Below are 25,314 nucleotides of genomic sequence, written 5' to 3' on the forward strand. Positions count from 1 at the left end.
TCGCTTGCGCATGTCCTGGATTTGTCAGAAGTTTCAAATATCTACTAACTCAAGCAATTTTAACCGAGACGTTCGCACTTTGATGGATGAACCCTTGTTTATCATTTTTGAATTCATACGCGATTTCGGCGTTGCAAAAATGCCGAAATCAATGTATAGCGGATGCAGTGTTGCAGTGGTACCGCTGTCTGATTGAGAAAATAGGGTCCTGACTTCGAGCACATGCGCCTCCAAATAAGAAATACTAATATCGGTGTAGGAGTCCCGTTTATTGGTGCTTTACTCCAGGCAAGATAAAGAACCATGAATGCAACAGACTTTTGGAGAAGTCACCTATAAGGGCTATTGCTTACAACTATGAATAAGATTACAAACAAACGCAATAATAATAAGCAACCAATAGCAATAATATTAGAAAAACGATGATACCTTTCTTATTTCTGAAGGAAAAAATTAAATGTGAGCACTCATTTCCTGTTTCAATTCAAAATTTGAAAAAAAAGTGTTTTTTTCAGTTTATTTTATGCTCAGAGCAAAACCATTAAACATATTCAGTTGGTATGATAAGGATTGAAGTAATTCCTTTGATGTTCATGCATGTATAAACCCCATCTTTAACACACAAATTTAACTTGAAAACCCTTCGAGACTTTATTCAATGCGTGCGATTTTTGCCATGTTTTCGACCAGGCAAGATAATTTAATTCTACAATTAACGCACGATAACATAACATTCTGCCCTTAAATATTAACTGCATTTTCTTATAAATGAGAAAAAAGTTCTTCTGCGTATAAAAACTATGACACAGTTTCAAAATGTTTCTTTTTTCATGACATATCCTTAAATGCTTAATAAGATGATTATTTGAGCCGTGCCATGAGAAAACCAACATAGTGGCTCCGCGCAGTCTGGTCAGAATCCATGTTGTTCGCTTTCAAAGCCTATTACAATTAGAGAAACCGTTAGCGAACAGCATGGATCCTGACCAGACTGCGCGGATCTGGATCCATGCTGGTCGCAAAGCCACTATGTTGGTTTTCTCATGGTACGGCTCATTTATTTTATACACCAAATTTCATATGTGATTTCATGTCTTTAGCTTAGATGTTTTATCATTGTTTTCTAAACAGCACGGTTTGCTTTGAGAATCAATTACGACAAATACAAATACCAACGAAGCATCAGTAAGTGTTTTGATTTAATGGCAAACTGGACCTTTTGAGTACAGGTAACACTAGCCTTTTTTACATTCTATTTAAAAGCTCACTTAAGGAACAAAAGTCACACAGGATGATTTCAAATATAAAGGAAGAAAACTAATATTCCGTATTAAGTCTTACCCTCTTATGTATGCTATGTTCAAAAACATAACCGTTCCCATTGCTGTCGTCTGCTCCGAATGAGTACAGGCTATCATGCTTCGGTTTCTCACGAGCAACTGTAATCATTGTATGGTCTGAAAAGTTCCTCTTCACATTTCTGACCAGTATTGTCAAGCGATATAGGTCAGATGAAGAGATGTCGGAAACCCGGTCATTTGCTAGACGAATTTTGCCATTCTTGCTGAAATTTTAAAACATTCTCTAATAAAATGCTAACCTTTAATGTATAATTTAGCACACATCTGAAACTAATATTTTCTTAAACCAGATACAGTCTTATCAAATCTCTTGACCACGTAACTCTTTGTTTAATATTTTAAACTTGGATAATGGATAAGCGTTTTAGTTTGTCTTTTTTATGTGAAGTACAGGAATTATTAGTAAGATGTATGCACAAATCCCTGCCAGTCACACGAGCGATGTAGGTTTGTCGGTCTACTTATACACTGTGTAGTAATAACTCTTCGCGTAAAACGGGCTGAGAACTGTAGTTATCCTTTCTCATTTCAAATAACAATAAGGAGAATTCTATTATGCTGCAAATAATGAAATGAAATGAAACTTTATGTCAAGTGTGTCTGTACAACGCCGTATGACGTCTGACGTCATTTTCGTTTATGAATGTGAGACCATTTTCAAACTTTCACTCATGTTCTGCGATCGTGGATATATCATAAATGTCTCATATCTCAGTGAGATATATTCCGATTTGATTTTGATTTGATATATTCCGTATTCAGTGTTTGTTTGTTTTGGGTTTAACGCCGTTTTTCAAAAGTATTTGTCATGTAACTGCGGGCAGTTAACCTAACCAGTGTTCCTGGATTCTGTACCAGTACAAACCTGTTCTCCGCAAGTAACTGCCAATTTCCCCACATGAATCAGAGGCGGATAACTTCAGACACAATGTCGTTTATCAAATCGTCACAGAGAACATACGCCCTGCCCGAGATCGAACTCACGACCCCGCGATCCGTAGACCAACGCTCTACCTACTGAACTAAGCGGGCAATCAAAACAAACAATATCTGTAATTATCCCAGATATCTCTAAGGTTTTGTCAAGCACCCTCCTACCAGCCTAATAAATCTCAATACTGGACATGCAATTGTTATAGATACGTACATCCGCCTCGTGCAATCTATGATAGTTAGAAAAATAAAAGTCTCTTTTATTTGCAACTTTATAATAAACAGATTCCTGAATTAGCTACATTTCCACCTTGTATCTTTTTTTTCAACTTTGTTAGTATCCAGTGATTCAATCTTACAAATTCAATATCACTGAAAAATGAGCCGTGCCATGGGAAAACCAACATAGTGGTTTTGCGACCAGCATGGATCCAGACCAGCCTGCGCATCCGCGCAGTCTGGTCAGGATCCATGCTGTCCGCTTTCAAAGCCTATAGCAATTAGAGAAACCGTTGGTTTTCCCATGGCACGGCTCAAATGGATATAGAATGTTCATATGCCAGAAAATTAAGCGGTACAATTAAGCAAGTGGGAGCAAGAAGAATTTAAGATAGCGTACTTGTCTATGTCAAAAAGGTTGTAACGGTTCGGATCGCTTGGTTCCATGACATTTTCCACATCTGTAATCGTGTATTCAAATGCATCACACGGACACTGTTCGTCTCCTGGGTACGTTGTGTAGTTATATGACAAAGGAACGCCATACCTATGATGTTCAGCATTTACTTCAACGAACGTGAACTTATTGTTGAATCTTGGTTCTCTGTTTACCACTGCAAAAATAGGGAAGATTTTGTAAAATATACACTACCATAGATGGACAGTTTTGGGGGAAAACACCTGTCTCCCCGTGCATTTAATCTTTATAAGGCTGATTGTTTTAAGAAATAGAACGTCAATTTACTCATAAAGGGAAACATATACATTGAAAACTTTATATATAGTAAACAAAGGGCCATAAATCAGTGAATAAATCATTTAGTCGTAAAATGCGTAATTTGTACTAATACTTTCAAGCTTAGTTTAAATTCAATCAATAGTAAAGGAGAATAAGTATGGAACATTTTATTCGAATTTGACGTTAAGGTGTATGGGGGTGCGGGGCGGGGTGTGTGGAGTGCACAATAACTCCACAAAATTAAATCGGCTGGGCCGTGGAGACGACATTCACAACTAGGCTTCATATCAACCACTCCTGTTCTGTTGCAATTTTGCCAGGTATTTTGACAAGAAGCTTTAAAAAGCTTATATTAACTCGGACGATCAAACAGACAAACGAACAGACAAACGGCAAAGGAAAACCAATATGTCTCCCTTGAAATGAGGAGATTGAAATTTGTTGTCATAAAATGTCTAAGATCAAGTTTTGCTTCGTGGTAAGAGGTCAACGTTACAACTTGTCTAGATATTAGGGCCAGTATTGTTAATTGTTATATACCCGGCCTGATTCTTTAAAAGACATTAAAGAATGTCTGATTGATCAATTATTTTAACGCACAATCTTTCCTAAGCTAGGACCAAGGTTCGTAGCCATGGCAATATAGACCCCTGATTCAAAGCTGTTTACACTAATAGCGCCGTCATCAAGACAAAAACGACCAATTGATCGCACAGAAGTTACGGTAAGAGGCTTTGTCAGATAGTTGATTGAAATAATGTCTTGCGTCAAAGATGCATTATTAGAAACAGCAGTCAAGAATCCATAAAACTTTACAGGGTATGTTTGAATACGATCAAAATGAAACGATATAAAAAGTAGTAATCAATAATTTCTGAAACAGTTTCTATACGTATGTCAAATATGGTATGAAGGTAAATAGAGCGAGTGTTGAGGCTATTTGTATTGCTTGTGTTTTTTTTTTCTTAAAAATCATAATGACCTTGTTTTATATTTCAGTTCAGAGACTATTGTGTAAACTTTTTTACCCTAACAAATTTAATTGTTGTTTGAGTATAATTCTAGTTTCGGTACGAACAAACAGTCTAATTATGTATATAATCTTCTATTCCCTACCTGGTTTCTAACTTATGGACCGTAGAATTTACTTGAATTTTATTTTTTTTCTTAGAGTTTAAACAACTATGGATATGTCAAATATTTGGGGGGAAAAAGGGGAATATTTTGTGATTTTTGCGAAGTCATAAACACGCTTACCCGTAAAATGACAGTAAAGACACAGATGCCCATCCAGTCTTGGTGCCCATATGGGTGCCGCCCCCTCCAAAAAAAAAAAAAAAGTTTAAAAACACTGTTTTAAGCCTAAAACGAAAAAAAAATTGAATTTTTTTCCCTGTATATACTCTTATATGGAAAAGGTGCTTGTGTTGCCGTAACGCTATGGAGGTTTACTAGGACACGCTGTGGAACAACCAAAATGTCCAGTTCAGTACCAATGCAAGCTACCCTGCTGCCATTTACACATTGGACATTTAGAAAACAGAAAACAATCCTATTCTACCTAGTATACAACCTTGAATAACTTACATTTAAATTCTAAGACGCCAAAAACGGAATAGGTTTTCTACTTTCGTTTTGAAACAAAATGGCCGATCGTCACTGTTATTTTGCAAGTGCCTAGACAATTTGGCTTGTTTGAATTTAAATGTAAGTTGTTTTAAGCTGTTTACTAGGCAGAACAAGATTGTTTTACTATTTTATAAATGCATGATGTGTAAATTGCAGCAAGCTAGCCTCAGCTGTTACTGGACTGGACATGTTGGTTGTAAACCTCCATAGCGTTACGGCAACACAAGTACCTTTTCCATATAAGAGTATAATAGGGAAAACAAAATTCAATTATTTTTTTTCGTTTTAGGCTTAAAACAGTGTTTTTAATTTTTTCATTTCATTTTATATTTTTTTTGGAGGGGGCGGCACCCATATGGGCACCAAGACTGGACGGGCAACTGTGGGTAAAGATATTCAGTAGATCAACTTAGGCCTACTGACCGACTTTTCGCCAACTTGCCAATAATATGACAATTTTAGAATACATCGTTTTCTTTAATAATACAACAATGTGTAACAGATGCTTAGGGTTTTATTTAAATTGTTATTCTACTAGGCTATTAACAAATGTTTTATGATATATAAATAAATCATTTCCACTGGTCAAAAATGTTACTTATGCCATATTCAAGTTTTTGTTTGTTTATCCAAGTTGTATATAAGACAGAACTGCCAACTGGATTACATCAGAAAATAACTTGATATGTGTAAACGAGTTGTTGTAAAACATTTTGATATGCTATTTAAAGATATTCAATGACCATCTTTCAATAAAGTATTTTAAGATATCTACTTCAGAGGTAAAAAATCCTCATCAAATGTATTTAACTTTACTAAATATATAAACTAAGGTAGTTCTGCTCGTTTGATAAACCGGAAGTGATGGCGTAACGTCATTTATCCGGAAAACGTGGTATAAAGCCTGGATTTGGCGTATGGAAATGAAAATCATTTTATAAATCAATGACAACCTGTGAGTAAATTTATTAAAATGGCACTGCTACTATACTTGAAATTAAACATATGAAACGTTAAATAATTCAAAATAATGTCTCAAACTTAGCGTGAAATACTCGGTTCATTTTAATCATTGTCAAAGATCTCAAAAATAAGCACATGGACCTATAAATTTTATTTCGCCACATTATAGGCCATATGTTTATTTACAAATGTGAGAAGTTTCATCAATATCTACATTGCAGAAAAAGTTCTATTCGCGAAAATGTTATGAAAGATATGATTTTCCCATAGATTCCCATTATAAAAAATTGCGTAAGGTCCAGTGTTCTCAAATCAGCCTAGCAAAAAATCAATTGCACGACCCTATCCTTTTTAATTACTGAATTTTCTAGGTATATTCTGTGAAGTTTTGAGAAAAAAATGTTTAATCAAATTCTACACTGTAGAAAAATAATTCGATTCAAACGTGCAGAACTACCTTTAATGGTAAAGTGATATACATGTACATTTACAATTAAACGCCATGCTTACTTTTTAAACCTAATGCATAATAGTTTAAAATGTTAAGTTTATGTTGACATAAACTATATTTAGCATTTATTCATAATTATGTTTAAAGGTCCATTACTTAGGGAAAGTGAGTTGGCAATTTTTTTCATAGCCAGTGCATAGACTTCTGCAAGACACTAAATAATGAAGATTGGCAGGTCAAAATTTACAGAAGGTCTTTGGAACTCAAAGAAATATATGTGTATTATGTTGAAATTTCAATGAATCGACAGAATGACCCCCCAGGTCTTTTTAACTTTCTTCATACTTCATAGAAAAATAATTGTACATATACTGCGATTTATTTGGAATTTCTACATACCAACTTTCATTTTCCAATAAAATGAAATAGTTTCTGTGCTTTTTAAAAGAAATTAAAATGTTCACTTTCCTTAGTATTGGACCTTTAAATACGAATATACCTTAATTGTCATATTGACAGTATTAGATTTCAGCTGCAAACTATTATATCTTAGATATGACTGTTTCCCTTTCTTTGTTATTGTGTTAAAAAGACTATATATAATGATGTTCGTGTCTGCCAATATTAAAGTGGTTTTTACTACCGGATGATATTTTATAACAATAAACAACTATTGAATCTTTGGCCTCAAGGGATTATACATTTAATTAATGGCTCACATGTCAATAGCCAAAACTATTGCCCGAGGTTCGCAAGATGGCGGGTTAACAGTTTTGACTATTGGCCAGCTAGTCATTCAGTTAAGTGTTTCGTAACATCACAACAGAAATAAATTTTCATTTTTTCATGTTTGATTAAATTTAGCATTTTATCATTTATTTTGAATAATAAATGATAAAACTATGTCTTCTTATAAGAACTTTAAATACTACTGAGTAAGTTTTCATACCATCGTTGAAATATTCGCTTTAAATTATAGATTCTTAGAATCAGCCAATGGAGAGGAAATAATGGAATGTCAATATTAAAAATTTTTTTCATATAAATGAAAGTAAGGTCAAGAATTAAACGACATCTATAAAGCACTACAATTACAAAGTAATAACGAAGATCAAATAGCGCTTATACCTTTCTCCGATTCATTTATAGGAGTAAATTAAGATAATAACATAGAAATAGAATAACACAGAATCACACGCACACATACACGCACACACACACACACACACACACACACACACGTCACATGGCAAATACTGTATGTGCGAGTGTATGCGCTTGCGTTCATATGTATATGTATGGAGAGGGTTAATCGAAAGGCAATTTTGTATAAGTACAGCTTGAAGATAGAGTTCTAGCATATAAGTCTGTGATCGCAGTAAAAAAAACCCCGTAATTTAACGGATATTTCGTTATAGTGTAATGGTCTTTTAAATCGAAGTTTGTATGATTTTAGTTTTCTTTGTGTTAAATGAGCTTTAGGGATGTTACTTATTTTGTAAATATTACAAAAAAACGAAATAAGGATATAAAAGAAACATAATTTTACATACCTGACTCAGAGCAGTCTTTCCCAGTCATGCACGCTGGGCACTTGCACGCGCTTCCGTCAGGTCGTCTGCCAGTTCTGAAAGTGTCATAGGGTAACATTATAATACATATAAATAAAATGAATAAAGTGGTTGTTGTTTTTCATTATATGTACATTCCTTTATATCGTAAAATGACAGCTTTAAGATATATATATTCATCATACAATATTCCCTTTACTTCTTATTTGGTCTATACATCACCCTTACAATTATCCCGTTAATCCTATTATATTCCCCTCTACTTATCCATGCTAACCGCTATGCCCTTAGGACATACATACATGATACGAAATAAATATTATCTTTGATAATCTTACTTGCAGGTTAGTTATTGATTACTATTTTAACTTAGGTCTTCCTCAATAAGATATCATTGTAATTTGACATTTTAAATAGTTGCATATCTTTAGTAATCATAATAGCATTGTATATTATCATTCTATTGTTTTGTTATTGAATGCATCGTGGCACTTGCCATATGTTTATCATTCCATAAGGACTTACATGATTCGAAATAAATATTATCTTTGATAATCTTACTTGCAGTTGCAGTCTTGTATTGGTTCACAAGAACCTACAAATATTTGACGGAGACCCCTCAGCCGGGAGCATATAATAAGGATGACATAATAGATATAAAGTCACCACTTCGTCAAAAGGATTGGGACATTGTTAAAAATAAACATGTATATTCGTCAATTTTTGTAGGAAAGCTCAAAACATTTATACGATAGGATGAAGTACTCTCGCATGTCCGAGATATTGAACAAATGGCATCTGTCCCTGCGCCGTAGTCTAATGTCAAATATTGGACCAGACATATAAAAAGGTAAATTTATACTGAGTGAATTTCACTCATACTGTATAGAGATAATCTACCTGACAATAACACTACTGACGTGAAAAATTAACCATAGCAACGGGGGTAGAACCAAAACAAAAGGAAACTAGAATCAATAGTGCATTATTTTTAAAATGTTGTTATAAAGTTCCGAGTTGGCAAACGGGGGAAGTAAGCAATTTGTTGACATAGTAAAGTCATTGACCATCGAACTCTGTTGACCCCGAATTCAATTAAAAATTATTGGAAATGATATATTGTACAAATTTAATGAAAACCGTGACATTGGTTATATCGGTGAAATAAATTTTATAATTACTTTTTACACGTGTAAACAGGAACTAGAACACAGAGTCATGAATATTTAATATCATAAATATTTGTATACCATGGTAGAAGAGTGTATAACGAAAATGAAATTGTCCTCTGACCCACAACTCAAAGATACAGTCTTCATACTACTATTTCTTAACTAGCGTGCATTAGTACTTATTTCCAGCTTCAACTTCTTAAACTTTTCATTTTATGGCAGTTTTCAAAGATATTTTCAGCCTTTTAGATAATAATTGTTTCAGTTTCATGTATTATTATACGTTTCAATACTGTTTTCTCTTATAATTCCGTATAGGAGTGGCAATGTATACTGATAAAAAAGGACACCATTTTTATGCATCGCACATCGCAGTGCTGCGGTAATATACCAGTAAAAAGGTTTTCAAAAAATGAAAAGACAATTGTCAAAATCAATGTTAAAAAAAGTTCAAATACTAACAGACTATCATCTAGCTTTTGATCATAACTTTGAAAATAAGGAAATTGCTTTTCAGCAATTTTCACTGAAGAAGTCTATGTAAACGGGTGTCAACTGAACTTCGGGCTAGTCAAAATGAAGTAAATTCATTAAATTAATGACCTCATCCCATCTCAAGAAATGATATTAAAGAATACACATCAATGTAATGAATTTATAAATGGAAAAATCCATTATAAAAAAGAATCCAATGATAAAAACAAATGCTGTTGAAATATATTATACAAGAAAAACATTTTATCACATTTTTGTGAATCACTGTAAAATTATAACATTGCTGACTTCAAGTTTCCTAAATATTCTACTATTTTAAAAGTATGCAAAAAAGGAGAAAATCAAATATGTTGGCAAAAAATCAATTGTTTCTTGAGAAGTTTAAACATGCATTTGTTATTTATTTTTTGACAGGCTTTTAGCACACAATGAAAATAATCTTTGTTTTAATTTTGTCATATGAAAATTCATAGAGAGATATTTCTGTTCTACTTCGAATACGAACTTTAATACGTATTAAACCTAAGTTACCACGAATATATGAATACAATACACAGCTATCACTTTTAATGCCAGTATTGTTAATACAAAGTAAGTATTCAAACGCATTTTTTATTACTCTATTAATACCTTTAAAATTGTAAGCTCATTGGTAATAACATCAAAAATATAAAAAAAAAATCCAACAAACTCGAATCACATGATTACATAATCTTACTTATTTCAAAATAATTCCATTTTAAAACTTCGCAAAATTCAAATTACGTAACTAGCTAAGTTTTTCCGGAAAATTAATGTTAATTCAAATATGTTTCCATAAAACCTTTTTTTTTAAAGTGACATGTAAAAAGACTATTATTCCGGCGTAAATGTCTGCATTCTGACACCGTTTTGTTCTTTTCCAGAATTTGAGATAATTTTTATACATTTGTATTAGACTTTGAGTATATAGAATTTTTGAATTATAGAAAATAAAAGCTGCACATTGTCTGATCGCAACCTACCTAATTACCAAAACTGAAATCAATGCCTTGAACGGTTATCAAGTTATGCTCCGGACTTCATATTGTGACATCGCAACCTACATATATGCCAAGTTTAAAATCAATACACCTTGACTGCTAAGGACACGTAATATCACGGGCAAACAGACAGACTCACGCACCATCAAATAATGCGTTGTTTGTTTTTTTTTTTTTTTTCAAAACTATCGTGAAAACAAACAAGTTCTTTAGATTCGATTTTTGCAACGTCACAAAAAGAGCAGTTGATGTTCTGCGATCTTTAGTGTTTGAATCTACCAGTTTCTAATCTACTTAATTATTTCCTCTTAATATTATTTGATTCAAGCAAGGAAGTTCAGGTAACTGCTAAAACAATACACGTACACGATCTAAGAACTTTAACTGAGTAAACTGACCGGAGTTTTATGTTAACATTCTGTCGAAAATCGGCATAGACCTAAATACACAGACCAAACATATCACAATATCATATATATACTTACTTATGAATTTTACTCTTCTGAACTCCAGAATTAAATTTTTCAGCGTCATCTTGACCTGCAATTATAAAGTAAATTAGTAAATAAATACACTATAATAGCAACATTGAGAAGATTCCGTTATTTTCGCGTCGGTAATCTACATATGAGAATCAAAGCTCGATATATTTGACCCTTACCAGAGCAAAAACAGCATTGAAGAACATTTTTAGTGCTGAATATAAATCAACAACAAAAATTTGGGATCATGTTTGATGTAAGAAAATATTTTCACTTGTTATTGACGGTGTATGACCTAAGTTTTAATCATGAAAAAATCATATTGAAACTATTTCATGATCAAACTGCTACCAAAATGTAAAGAATAGACCTGTCATGTGATTTCAGCAAAAACGAATGCAATGAAAATAATGGAAAACATGCTCTATTTTTACGTTGACAATTTGTGTCATACCCACTTACTATTCCAAGTAACAATTGTTTGTTGTTTAACATATTTGTCGCTAGGCAACCATTACACTACAGCTGCGTCAGCATATTAATGTGATATATAACTTCATACTGTATTAAAGCCGTTTCTGGCCCTTGCATTTACACCAATATAACAAAATCACAAAAGATGTTCACTGCAGTACACAAAGCATGCCGGTAATTGATTAAACAAATGTAACAAACTTAATTATTTTGAGGGAATATATCTAAAGTGCTAAGTAACAGACATGAATATATATCGGGCTCTGAGCTATCAGTTAACCAAAACATTTACTGCCGAAAGAATGGTTAAAAAATAAACTTGATCGGACAATACCCCATCCAAATCATGTACAATGACAGGGGATTCCAAAAGCATTAATGGGTGATTGAGGAATACATGTACAAAATGAGCTTCACAATACATCCATATTCTTTATTATCTAATCGATTCAAACATCGACGACATTTTATTCTATTTTCTAGTACAAATATTTATGACCGATTTTGCAACTCGTATACCTTACTCATTTTGTACCAGAAAATGGTATTTTGTACTTCTGAAATTTCATAATTTGATTACGTTTGCCTGCCAGGGGCTCCATAGAGACAGTGTAACGTTATGAGATGTTGTAGGGTTAACAACAATCAATACATCGACACGAAGATTCCAACTACGGACAGTCTCTGAAAGCAGGTCCATTACTTCGTACTAAAATTGTTAGATGGATTTCCAATTCCGATCGGTACACGAAGTAATGCTTTATAAACAATATCAATTTACATGAAGCCGCACGGCGTTTCAATTATTGAGAAATTATAAAGCACGGGTATTCAAAATCTGTCATACAATAACAATTTGACTCATCCTAGCAAAGGACGTTAAGTTAAATATTCGTTTCATTTTAGATAAGCAAGACCAAACAGTTTCGACTAGCCTCCATCAAAATTCAAAATATGATATATATTTATATTGTATCATTTTTATAGAAACATTTACTTTTTCTCGTCGTGAAGTTATCGCTACAATGTGCAATTTATATTTTGAAATTTTACTGAGGTATATTAAAAGACCCACGTAGCTGCAGACTGTCAAAAGCTAGAATTAAAGCAGTCATGAAAAATTGGATTCAAATAACCCGTTGGTTTCCATTCCTTTTGTCTCCGAGTAGCATTGGTTCTAAATGTCATTTGTTGATAATGTTGAAACCATATTGCAGGTCAATAATTGCCCTTTTGGTATTATTTTGCAATGGATGCATGCCAGAATATATCATGGGAACTTAAGTAATATATTAATTTGTACACCGTAATAAAAATAAAATTATTATTTCCTGGTCAATTTCACAATAAGAATTCTTGCAATTTGAATTCTTTTTATAAACACTGCTCCAACACTTTCACTGATAAAAATAGGAAACCAAACTTATTGAAGGTTGGTGGTTAAACCTAGCTGACTGCCAATGGATTCAGTATTAAAAGTTGAAAGGTGGCTATGTTATGAACTGTATCGGTACACACATTTGCTGCACACGTTTGATTATCTTATACATAACAAAAAAACTCCAGTTATAAAAATGTAGTGACAGAATGTACAACGCAATAATGCAAAAATATCCGACAGTTTCTTAGCAACCCTATGACTACCACAAAAACATATCGACTTTACAATCTACAAGGTGATCTTAATGTGTAAAACTGAGGGAAAGTACATACAATTTCACACTTTAGTTTTCACCAACAGGAAGCTGTGAATTTGAATTCTACATTGTAAACCGTAATATACATGTACTTATGTACTTAATCATAAATTAAAAAGTTTAACTACAAACAACCATGACCATTGATACTGAGTTCACAATGGAGCTAACAGTGTAGGATAACATCTTGTAACAACAATATGTTAATTAGATGCTGTGCCAAAGCCTGCTATGATATTTTACAATTAAGAAACTCACATTTGTATAGATAATGTTATCTCACCACTAATAAGCTGTTTTATACTGTAGAAATAAGTCTTTTTAATATTGTAGAAAACTGGAATGTTTTATCCTTGTAGTTGATGTACATGTATACATATATTAAAATAGGTCCCTTACAATGATAAGTACTGTATGTTAATTAGGAAACTAGGATTTAGATGTAACATCTTTTTTTTTTATATACTCAAAACTAAGTTTTATTCATGGGTCTTTAATTTTATGTTTTAAGTTTTCCTTAATCTGTCAAAGCTATAATTTTGAATATGTTGAAAACTTGCAACACTTGTTAAAATTTCTTGGTAAAGTTTTTGCCTCTAGGTAAACTTTTCTCCATTTCGCCAAAGCTATTGTTTTAAACTTGGAACAATTTTTCACTATTAAAAACTGACACAGTAAATACTGGAACTCTACATTGCTTTGATTGAATTATGGCCCCTTTTGGACTTTTAATATTCAAGTATAGGATAATATTTATATTTAACAGAGACGTCTGCACCTGCAAGACGCATGCTCCTGTTCTAAAATGTGAATGGCCGGTATATAGTGATAGTAGAGTAGTTAGATATCCTTTCTAAATTAATTCCATTTGGCAAACGAATGAATAAACTCGGTACTTTTTTTTTCTGCCTGTAGTAAATGTATAATTTTAAATCCTATTATATAATATAGCTTTGGCCATACTATCAATAACATTTAGTACATTTTGTGTAATAGTTATTACGTACCAAATCCCGCTTTTTTATTGTAATTCCAAGGTAATGTATAAATACATAAATCTATATGCATGCATGTATTGATGTATACATATATGCATATATACCGTATGTTAAATAAATTTTAATTTGAATCACTGTTATTTTAAATGTGTAGTAATTATTGTAAACTGTGATAGTATTATGTTTTTAGTAGTCTCTTATAACTCTACTAAAGAGCGGCAAAGTACATGTATATATAGAATTTTATCATGTTTTTAATATTGATTTGTGTACTTTGATGAGACTTTAATAAACAATAAAATCTGTAACATGATGAAAACAGTAGATCACTATGCGGGACGACTGAATTAAACGTATGTAATATTGGTCCCCGTGGAATAACAAACTGATAAAAAAAGAAATTCACCGTGGAAAATGACAAATGAAATTTAGAAAGGGGATCTGTGGTTATCGAGCTTGCATATCAAAGAAACTGCCAAAAGACAAAATTAAAAAGCAGGCACCAATTCCTAGGGTGATTAAACAATACCCAAAGCTGTTAAAGCGGGAGTATTGGAACCACCCAAGCCGAAATGTAAAGCTGAAAAACTGAAAAAAGTACCTATAATACAACATAAAAGTTAACTATTATACAACATAAAAGTCGTGTTTAACAATCTGAAAAGATCGAAATGTAACAACTCTGATTGAATGTACGTGGAGACATTTTACGGCCGCCATGCGGTACAAATGTAACGCTACTGTGGTAATAAAATAAAAACGCGGAAACTCCACAGGCTGCCCAACACGACAAAAAATAAAATGTTGCAGGCTCGGTTTGATTGAGCCAGTGGAAAACTTGTTTAACATTTCAACATGAAATGTAAATTAAATTCACAACAAACAGTTCCCCCAGTTCACAGCTTATGGATACTTAAAATTCATGAAGAAACTAGAGATCAACGCCGAGGGAGAGTTTAGAGACGGAGAGACGGAGAGACTGTTCACCAAGGTAGACGCTGTTTCATACAGAGACACACACGGAAGAAGACATCCTGTAAATTATAAGGTCACCTAAAAGTACACAGCCATAAAACAGACCACCAGGAAAATGCAATGCAGTTCAAATAGCAAACAAAATTCTCTGAAATTAAAGTACAAATGTATGTAGGAAAACACAGACTATTTCATAGTTCGCCCAGGAAGAACGGCTGCCCTCAACGCTGTTCATAAGGTTGCACTGATATTGATAAAGTGTACCGGGAAGGTAGACAGTTATTGTATAGTTCAACAAGGAAACCACCGTTTTAGAGTTCGCCGTGTAGGTCTGTTTTGACAATTCAAGGAAAAGCAGTTAATAGATACGTTATTAGCAACTTACATTTTTAAGAAAATGGCTTTATCACCTGTGGTTCAGAGACGTACTTTATCACCTGTGGTTCAGAGATGTACGTTTAAACATTTTAACAAGAGGAAAATGAAATGTTAAAGCAAACTTAACGATAAAACCTTAAAGAGTTTTTAAGCTTTAACCATGAATAAAGATCTCGTGTAACATGTTACAGTTCACAAATGAATAGAATTCAATTTAGAATAATGGTTACCAAAATCTAAGTTAAGAACCCCATAAAACAGTTTTTAACTTTTTCATACCAAGGCAGTAAATTACTTTCAGCAATGTTTCTTTTATTTTGTTGCTGAGTTATTGTAAAAATACATCTTGTCCATCTAATGTGGGATTCTTTGATTGGCACCATTTTGCAATCAGCGAAATAAATATTATGCTACTTATATTTTTGAGTCGCATAGCTGTTTCGCTGTGTTAGGCTTATTCATTTTACATGCAGTGTTGTAATGGGTGCTACACGAATACAATCGATATACATGGTTCATAAAGTTACTCTTCCAATGTAAGTAATAAGAAATGGAGGTAATTGTGTATCATAAAGCTGCTAATGTACCATTGAAACAGTTATGTTATGATGCACGAAACTGATTTGACCAGTTTTAATTGTCTGATATATATTAGATTATGAGTTGATAGACTGTTGAATTATGAGCAAATTAATACATTCTCCTGAACCGGATATTCAGAAACTAATCTTCAAATTTATTAGAGCCGCACCATGCGAAAACAAACATAGTGCGTTTGCGACCAGCATGGATCCAGACCAGCCTGCGCTTCCGCGCAGTCTGGTAAGGAGCCATGCTGTTCGCTAATGGTTTCTCTTATTGCAATAGGCTTTGAAAGCGAACAGCATGGATCCTGACCAGACTGTGCCAAACTGCGCGGATGGTGTGGATCAATGCTGGTCGCAAACGCACTATGTTGGTTTTCTCATGGCGCGGCGCAATTATTTTATTTTTAATCGTTTCGATATTGTTCAGGCAATACTGATTATGAACACCACTGGAGCCACTGGAGTCATTACTCTGCTGAACTCCTAGGCTCGTCGGAAGCAACAAACGTCACTGATAAAACACTTTGGAAACTCTTGGGTATTTGATTACACCAGAAGGAAATTTATCTTCACAAATCACACGTATTCTTACACCAATGTGTTTGATTCACCTTTGTAAAAAAGGTGTTAAGTTACACCATATGAGCAATAATTATTACCCTTTTTGTGTATGCTTTCAATGAAAGGAAATAGAATATGTTAACCAACAAAGGGTGGCCCATTTTGGTTTTATATTTCCCGGACAATTCAAGTGAAGAGAAGTCTTTATTAATACAAAGGATGACCCATTTTGGTTTTATATTATGTAAACAAAGCAAGTGCAGAGACGTCTTCTTCATTAATATATGTGTAAGAAGAAACAGACATTTATACGCTATTGTCAGCTGCCCGTAAGACTTCATTTCCGATTACGAAACCCGAGGAATATCCGGGGCTTGTCTATACCAGTTTTGTCCTGTGGACTATGTTGAGTGCTAAAACTAGTATAGAATACCAATAGATCTAGCTTTCAATACTTCCTTTCAATACACGATGTTTGTCTAACATACTTCTACGCACTATACCACCCATTACCTTATACAATTAAAATTTATGATTGACTTTGCTAAGCGCAATCAAACATTGGCATCGATTTGCGACAACAATCAATTTCAAACCGGATGCAAAAGTTCCATTTATGGCACCGGTTACCATGTCGTTATTGAAAACCATACCGTCCCTTCCATTAGAAAATATAAATTTATAGATTACAGATATTGCTGCAAGGATTTTTATATATTGAAATATGAGTACGCTTGAATTGACTTTATAGCAATATTTTTCAAGTTATGATTGGGAACGTTTTGAACGACTTTTGGAAGAAATGTATGAGAGGAGTAGATTGAGGTAAAATAATATACGAAAAACTAAAAAAATTCCTTCCGTCCATTAAAAGAGGTGTCTTCATGTTACATTTTCTTGACCGGTGTAACTAAAACAGAAAACGTTTTTTTTCTTTCGTATTTTTCAAGATCGTGCTTACCTGATCTATGCGTGCCAGACATTATTATAAATAAGCAATAAAATAATTGGATCCTGGTTGTACACAACTTGGTCAAGTAAAATGTTTCTATCATCTCGGCCAAGTAAAATGTTACTGTCATTTTAAGCGAGTGATATATATTTTTTTTAATCTGAAATCCTGTTTACACTTACAACAATAACAATTGAAATAACTTCAATTTGAGATCTACAAGAGCTGAGAACTAATACTAACGTCAATGTACCCGAATGTGACTTAAAGAGGCCAAGTACTTTGTTAATCCGTTACCAGGGCAATGACTGGACGGAAGAATGAAAAACGACCATCCGATATTTCAGCAGTCATAAGATTAAGTCTTTTGTTTTGTTTGTTTTGGGTTTAACGCCGTTTTTCAACAGTATTTCAGTCATGTAACGGCAGGCAGTTAACCTAACCAGTGTTCCTGGATTCTGTACCAGTACAAACCTGTTCTCCGCAAGTAACTGCCAACTTCCCCACATGAATCAGAGGTGGAGGACTAATGATATCAGACACAATGTCGTTTATCAAATAGTCACGGTAAGATTAAGTCGGTTGCAATAATGTTGTTCAATCTTGAATAGTCGATATTAAAAGCAACATGAAATTAATATATTTCTAAAACTGTTGAGCAAAACATTTCTACTAAACATGATAATGCTAGCAGATTTCAGTCGACATTTCTACAAAAAAAGCGTTTTATTTGATATCAAAACATACCTTTATCTCTACAGTGCAGATACATGAATGCATTTTGATACAGCAATGCAATGAGACAAGGTGATGAAATGTAGTTTTCAATTTGCACTATTTACTTGTACAAGTAATGTTGAAATTCAGTGAATTAGAAGCCGGTGGCAATGTAGACGATCGGTTTCAAAACAATATCATAATGTAGAATTTCTATCACAACAAGAGAAGCAAATTGATGCCATAAAATGTAGATACAGTACGTTAGTTAATCAATGTAACACATTGTAGAAATTCAGTGATGTCATTTAAATTACCATAGCAGAACATTTTTGAGAAGACAAAAGTAAACAGAGGAAATCTCAATAATGTAGAATCATTGTTACGAAAATGTAGTCAACATCGTAGTGTAGAAATTCCAATGGTGACACTATAGTAAATTAAAGCAGCATAACGTTGGATTACGTACAAGACACAAAAAATAACGCCTGTATTTTAGCATTTTAACTACTACTTGGTAGTCAGTTAAACATAATAGTGTAGAGATTCAATAACGAAACTTCTTTCTATCAAAGCTTCATAAAGAAGGCGTTGGATTACAGCACAATTGTCTAATTCAAATTTCGGTGACGACAAAATAGAAAACGTGTTATACAACATCTGCACTCTAGAACATAAAACAGGTCTTAGTATAATATTAAATCAATTTATGGCACAGAAAGCACCACAATATAGAATTTCAGTTCACATACATGTAGTTATATAAATATTTTACAAACGAAGAAATAGTTTTGTTACAAAACTGTATCGAATGAAAGAATATTATATAGAATTTCAGCGACGAAACACTAGGCTATTAAAGGGCGGCAATGGTATAATGTAGAATTTTATTCAAAACACGGTGGTCAGTTAAAACACAAAATGTAGAATTTCAGTGACGAAACGATCCTGAATAGAAGCGCTGTTTAATATGGGAATTCAATAACGACACGAAATTAAATAAAAGACCATACTGTAGAATTTCAAGTAAGCCAAGATACAAAAAGTAAGGGAAAACCATAAAGAATTTTAGTTACAACACGGTAGTGTTGAAAGCCTAAAAATGTAGAATTTCAGAGACGCGAGATTAAAAATTAAGGAAACAATCTAAAACAGTATTCAACTAAAGCATGGTCATGTTGCGCTTCAGTTTCGAAGCGACTGAGTCAGCTTAAAAAACGTTTGTGACGAAATGATAGTTACAACCAAAATCGTACCATGTAGAATTCAGATTACATCGTTCAAGCGTAAGAAAAAAACCTAACTGACCAGTAACGTTAGGTTGATGTTCACGTTACAAAACACCGAAGTGGGTGACTCGTCGACGTTGTTCAAAACGTACGTATGGTGGTGTCAAGCGTGAAACTCTAGAGCCTTTGCCTACCCAGTCAAACTTTTGTTACTTCCCAATACCGAAATAACTGACTACTATTTGATCTTGAATCTAATAACGTTTCAGTAAAAACTTTTGAGAAACGCCTACTTTTGACCAAAAGTCTATACTGATTTTAATGTATTAACTTTTAATTTGGAAGAGAAAAGGTTCTTGAAGAGTTTGTAATCGGCTTCAAAACATAATAACATTTAGTTTTATAAATGCGCGCTGCGAAGTTTGTATGACGTGAATGACAGCACGAGCTAAACGTGCACAGGAGACAACCTTCACGTTTCAAGTATCACAAAAGAAACACCATAATATTATTGAATCAGATATGATAAATTATAACACGAAAACTTTGCCGACGACTTCTTTTCTCGAGGTAAATGCCATTTAAGCTATATAGGCATATTCTTCCCCGAGAGGAAAGTATTTTAAAATCATTTATCAACAAATTCTTTTCCGCCAGGTTAGTATTTTAAAAGCTACCTACAAATTCTTTTCAGCAAGATAAGCATTTTGAAAGTCTTTATCAACATCCCCCCCCGCAAGATTAGTATTTTAAAAGTTTTTTTTTACAAGGATATTCTTTTCCACCAAGTTAGTATTTAAAAAGCTTTGCAAACAAATTCTTTTCGCGAGATTAGTATTTTAAAAACATTTACCAGCAAATTCTATTCCGTGAGGTTAGTTTGTAAAAAAAACACCTTTACCAACAACATTTTCCGCGAAACTAGTATTTTAAAGCCTTTTCCAAAAATTTCTTTTCCGCGAGTTAGCATAATAGACGTTTTTAAGCGTTAAACAGAATAATCACATGAAGAGGGTTAGTACAGTTTCATTCACTGATGGATATAAAAAAATGCTGTTCTATGGCTGGTGACTGGAGCTCAGCTTGATAAATAGAATCAAAATCAAACTGTCAAATACAAAACTTAAATCAAACTTTGAACAAAATACCGTATACACTAGAAGGCTTTCTCTCTTTGTCTGACTGCAGAATTTGAGGGCAATACTAGTAATCCTTTTGCGCAGCTATTAACGGGAATATTCCTGTCTATTTGGGTATCCTGTTCTTTGCACTGAGTAACTTTAAGCATTTCTTCTTGTTTTTACCATAAAACTGCTTTGAAATACGTAACAATTTACTCAATTTTCAGTTATAAAAGTATATTTTCTGTTCTTTTTGTTGTTTTATTTTACTTTTATTACAATTACAAATAGAAAATATCATGATAAATAGAAAATACGAGATGATGAAGATCTGGATGTCAACGTGATGCCAAGTATGAGCATAATGAATGGGGGTTTGCCATTATATTGGGACTTCTACAATACATTTAATTAAAAAAAAAACATGAATATAAGAACATAAAAATCTAGAAAAAAACTTCGTCCAGTAAGAGCTAGGACTAAATTCAAGATATTATCACAACTAATAAAATCCTTGTTTCCTGTTGTACAGTATACAAATGTATACAATGATAAAAACGGAGAAAAAGAAATCAAGGCTGTTAACAATCAAATAATTTCCATTCACGAATACGTAATAAAGACGATAAAAACATTCATAAGGCTATAATAAATTGACAACACTTACCGATCGTAAATATAACAAACAAAACACAAATCAGACACACTGTTGACGCAACATTTCGAAAAGTTGTTCCCATTTTAACAACACACAAACAAATAATTAGTAAATATAGTTTTTTTTTTAATCCACAATATTTATATCAAGGCTGCCAATATCGTGTTTCGTTGTAAGTCAGGCTTTTTCGCTATGAAATTTCCGCTGCGGGACGATGGAAGCGATTTAATGATCGATTTCAGATCATTGTCAAGTAGAGTTCTGGCCTAGGTGTTAAAAGACATTTATTTATAGCGTACAGGCTATCGTGCCGGCGGTACAATACCTGTCCAATAACATGGTATTGAACGATATAATGGACCATGCATAACAAGCAATAAGCGACCATTTCTTTCCTTTAATCTTTTAATTGAGGTTCCAGTCCAAGGTAGAATACTCAGATCGATCTGCAACCTGGGAAACACTAATTAGTTTCACTGTCTGGAGATTTTCACCTGTATTTAAATTAAAAAAAATGGAAATTTGGATGAGCAAGTCTTTGAATTTGGATGGGGTTAGGGACAGAAGGATTGTGGTGATATTTACTGTGAAATACGCATTTTGGATCATAGCATTGATGTGATTCTAGATACTTCAAAAATTTAAAAGCTCCTTTACTACCACCCCTATAGACCTATAAAACATAGAGGCCTACTGAAGCCCTGCATAACAAATAATAAATAAGTACAAAAATATGTAACGGAACTCCATATAAATATCGATGCTGCATAAATAACAAAGTAAACGTGTGGTTCTACACAACTCTATATTCCAATTGTCCCACAGTGAAATAAGCTATAAAATTAGACCCAATATTGGGATTGTCCTGTATGTTGTTCAAAGTGACACTTAGATTTACATGAAAAGGTATTGGGACATAGGCGAATTACGTTTCAGGGAAGTCGCTGTTCGACCAAAATCCCACTTATTCTACCAGAATCCATAGATAACAGTCTAAACAAAATTCAAAACAAAAATATTCTGAGTAGGCTTACTTTTAATCTATAATTAACAGGGAAAATCTAAGACCTTCAAACAATATGATAAAAATAACAATGGACATTCACGGAGTTAATTTACACTTTTAGTATTTCAGTTTGACGCTCTCAAAGAGAATGTGAAGGTACACATACCGAAAATATTAAATGAAAACTTTCATATCTTGTTTGTTAATTTCCGTGACTTATGTATGTCAATATTTGTTCTATCCCTAGCTCAGGAGTCAGAGAAATTAATTGTAAACCTGTATCGATGTATATTATTGTATTCGCATAAAAAGGTTAAATTTATGATATTTCGACGAAATGTTTGAATTCATAAATGCAGTCTATATCCGAATAGGATATTGTACTCAAAGTGTTTTGTTCCCTCAAATTTGTTCAAGTTTTATCAAAATGCATTCTGTAGTTACAAAATTTCAAAAGTGTAAAATTAGGTACAACATGGGAGATAAATTAATAATCAGAAATGTCAGTTTAGGCCACATACCTTTAATCAGCATCAAGCATACGAGATATCTGGACCACCTTCAATAACAAAAAAAAATCAAAGTGGTTCATACTTTTACAGCCTGTAGATGGGGGGTGTACCCCAAGCAACATCTTATGGGATATATATTTCTCAATAAATTCAGCTTGCCGGAGCGTGTAGTGATGCTGAGGATTTCAATGAAAGTATTCTGTAAGTTAATAATAAGCTTCTTCAGTAAGACTACCGTTATTATATTTACCTAAATACTATGCTAAATTTTACTAGCGTTATTAAGATTTTTTTTTTAAATTTAAAGACACTTAGAACTGTGAGACGGTATACCAAAGCATGTTTACATGGGCATGCGGTTTACAAACTTCGTAATATTTTGGGTCGTGGCAATATTCTAGCTGTAATTAGTAAAAGTATAAAACGTTTTAATAAAAAGTGTTTTGAAATACAACGCTTGTTTAATGTTCAACCTTTTTACAATTGGACGCTGCGCTTTTCAATGACGGAATATGCGAAGGACTCTGTGATAGTTAGTTCTTAAATCCTACAGGTACTGAGCTGTTTTGTATTATGCCTGCTTGCCTGTTTCCTCGGGCCTTTAAGGGTGTTTCCCTTGATGTCATGTCTTCTGCAATGGCATGATTACATGCGTTTTTGGTTCTTAAGTTTTACTTTTTACATAAATTTACAAGAGCACATAATGTGCCTTCTGTTGTCATTGCGTGTGTTAGGGATTCACCTGGCGGGAATAACTTTTATTTCCACTGTCCTGTGACACTGGAACATGGGGTAACAGTGGGACTAGATGCAACACAAACTGGTTTAAGCTATCTAGTGGTGTTTTGCCACGACCGTGACAAGGCGGTGTTCCGCTGTATTCCTTTATTTATCCGTTTTATCCTAGTATGTTTTATGTGCGTGCGCGTGTGCGTGTGCGTGTACATGCATATGTGTGTGTGTGTGTGTGTGCGTGTGCGTGTGCGTGTCCGCGTGCTGTGAGTGGCGGTTTAGGGACGTTGCGTGTCTGAAACGTGGACTTTCTTGGACCTATCTACCGATATTCCGACTGGTTACCGGCATCCATTTTCTACGGGTATGCTCGCTATGAATTAATCAGGCAATAATTCCTGACAAGGATTTCGTAATGGTCGAATAGATGGACAAGTATTTTTGGTTGAAAGAAAGACTGAAAGGAATTCCAGAATAGATGAATGGACAGAAAAGATTTCGAGATGGATGGATGGACGAGCAAGAAGGCAACCAAGATTCAAACCATAAGGCGTTTTAAGAACAAGAATTTAAAAGGATTTTGTATCTATAAATAAGACATTTTATATCTCGTGAGTCACCATAATTCCAGGCATTTCATATCACAGTGAAAGAAGCAAAATTAAGGCTTTTTATTCTAGAGCGAAAGAACAAAAGACAAACAGAAAGACCTGTTTCTATTTCTACATGTATCCATTAACGTTATAAAAAACAATCGAAAGGAAATAGAACTATAAACAGACGAAACGCTACACATATACATCAAACACTCAAGCTTCTGGCATTTGTCCAAGAATAATTAGAATATTTCAATACTGATTTCTCAATATCAAAATGTACCAATCTTGAATACTATCTGAATAATTTTGCAGTTATACCATTCATTCTAACATGGCTCGATTTGATTGCCAGTCAAACAAAGAAGAAATTCAAGCAATACACAACGGCTGACGCAAGGACCGGTAAGAGAACATTATGACGTCTATTAGATGAGATTTTACATTTATTTCAGTCTCATCTATCCACATTACAGTATAATTATTTACAAACAAATAACACTGTACATATTTATATATTCACAGGTAAACCTGTGGCAAAAATACGCAAATTGTTGCATGTCCACACGTTTTTAGTGTATATTAATATATAATATACTGACTAAAGGTTGGCGTTAGTGTTACCATGGTTACAAAATAAATACATTAAAGGTACTTATTATTCAAATCGCTTGAATCCGGTATATACCAGAGTCTGTTATTCATCACAGGAGCACCAGGTCTGCAGTGAGTCACAGTCCATATTCATACAAGACGTTCGGTTCATTCCTACTCGCATAAATGAAGCCCAGCATATTTTTTTCCCAAAATATTCCAATGCCCATGTAAGAATGAAAACAATCAAAGCCTTCTTGCGGTTTGTCGTCTATTTATTTACCATGGCCCATCGTTCAGATGCTTGGATATTAAACCATTCGGGCTAACGCCCTCGTGTTTCACTTCCAGCGCCTCTGAACTCTGAACCGTGATAAATTAGACAACAAACCACTCGGAGGCCTTGATTATTAGTTAAATATACAAACAAATAGTTTCAACTATGATTATATTTTGAAATTTTGTACCTTGAATAACATTAGATTCATAG

The 25,314-nt window shown here is 33.5% G+C and overlaps 1 protein-coding gene across 1 annotated transcript in view; it reads right to left on the reverse strand.

The window, feature by feature from the left end:
- LOC123529018 (uncharacterized) overlaps positions 1-21,620 on the reverse strand; it is a 69,475-nt gene extending 47,855 nt beyond the window's left edge. The window contains exons 1-5 of the mRNA XM_053521550.1: positions 21,394-21,620; positions 11,041-11,095; positions 7,849-7,922; positions 2,914-3,127; positions 1,342-1,564 (exon numbers count right to left, since the gene is read on the reverse strand). Coding sequence (XP_053377525.1) covers positions 1,342-1,564; positions 2,914-3,127; positions 7,849-7,922; positions 11,041-11,095; positions 21,394-21,466 — 639 coding nt within the window. The 5' untranslated portion in view covers positions 21,467-21,620. The remainder of the gene's footprint in view (positions 1-1,341; positions 1,565-2,913; positions 3,128-7,848; positions 7,923-11,040; positions 11,096-21,393) is intronic.
- Between the last annotated feature and the right edge of the window lie 3,694 nt (positions 21,621-25,314).

Source organism: Mercenaria mercenaria, chromosome 13 (assembly GCF_021730395.1).
Source record: "Mercenaria mercenaria strain notata chromosome 13, MADL_Memer_1, whole genome shotgun sequence".
Classification (NCBI taxonomy): domain Eukaryota; kingdom Metazoa; phylum Mollusca; class Bivalvia; order Venerida; family Veneridae; genus Mercenaria; species Mercenaria mercenaria.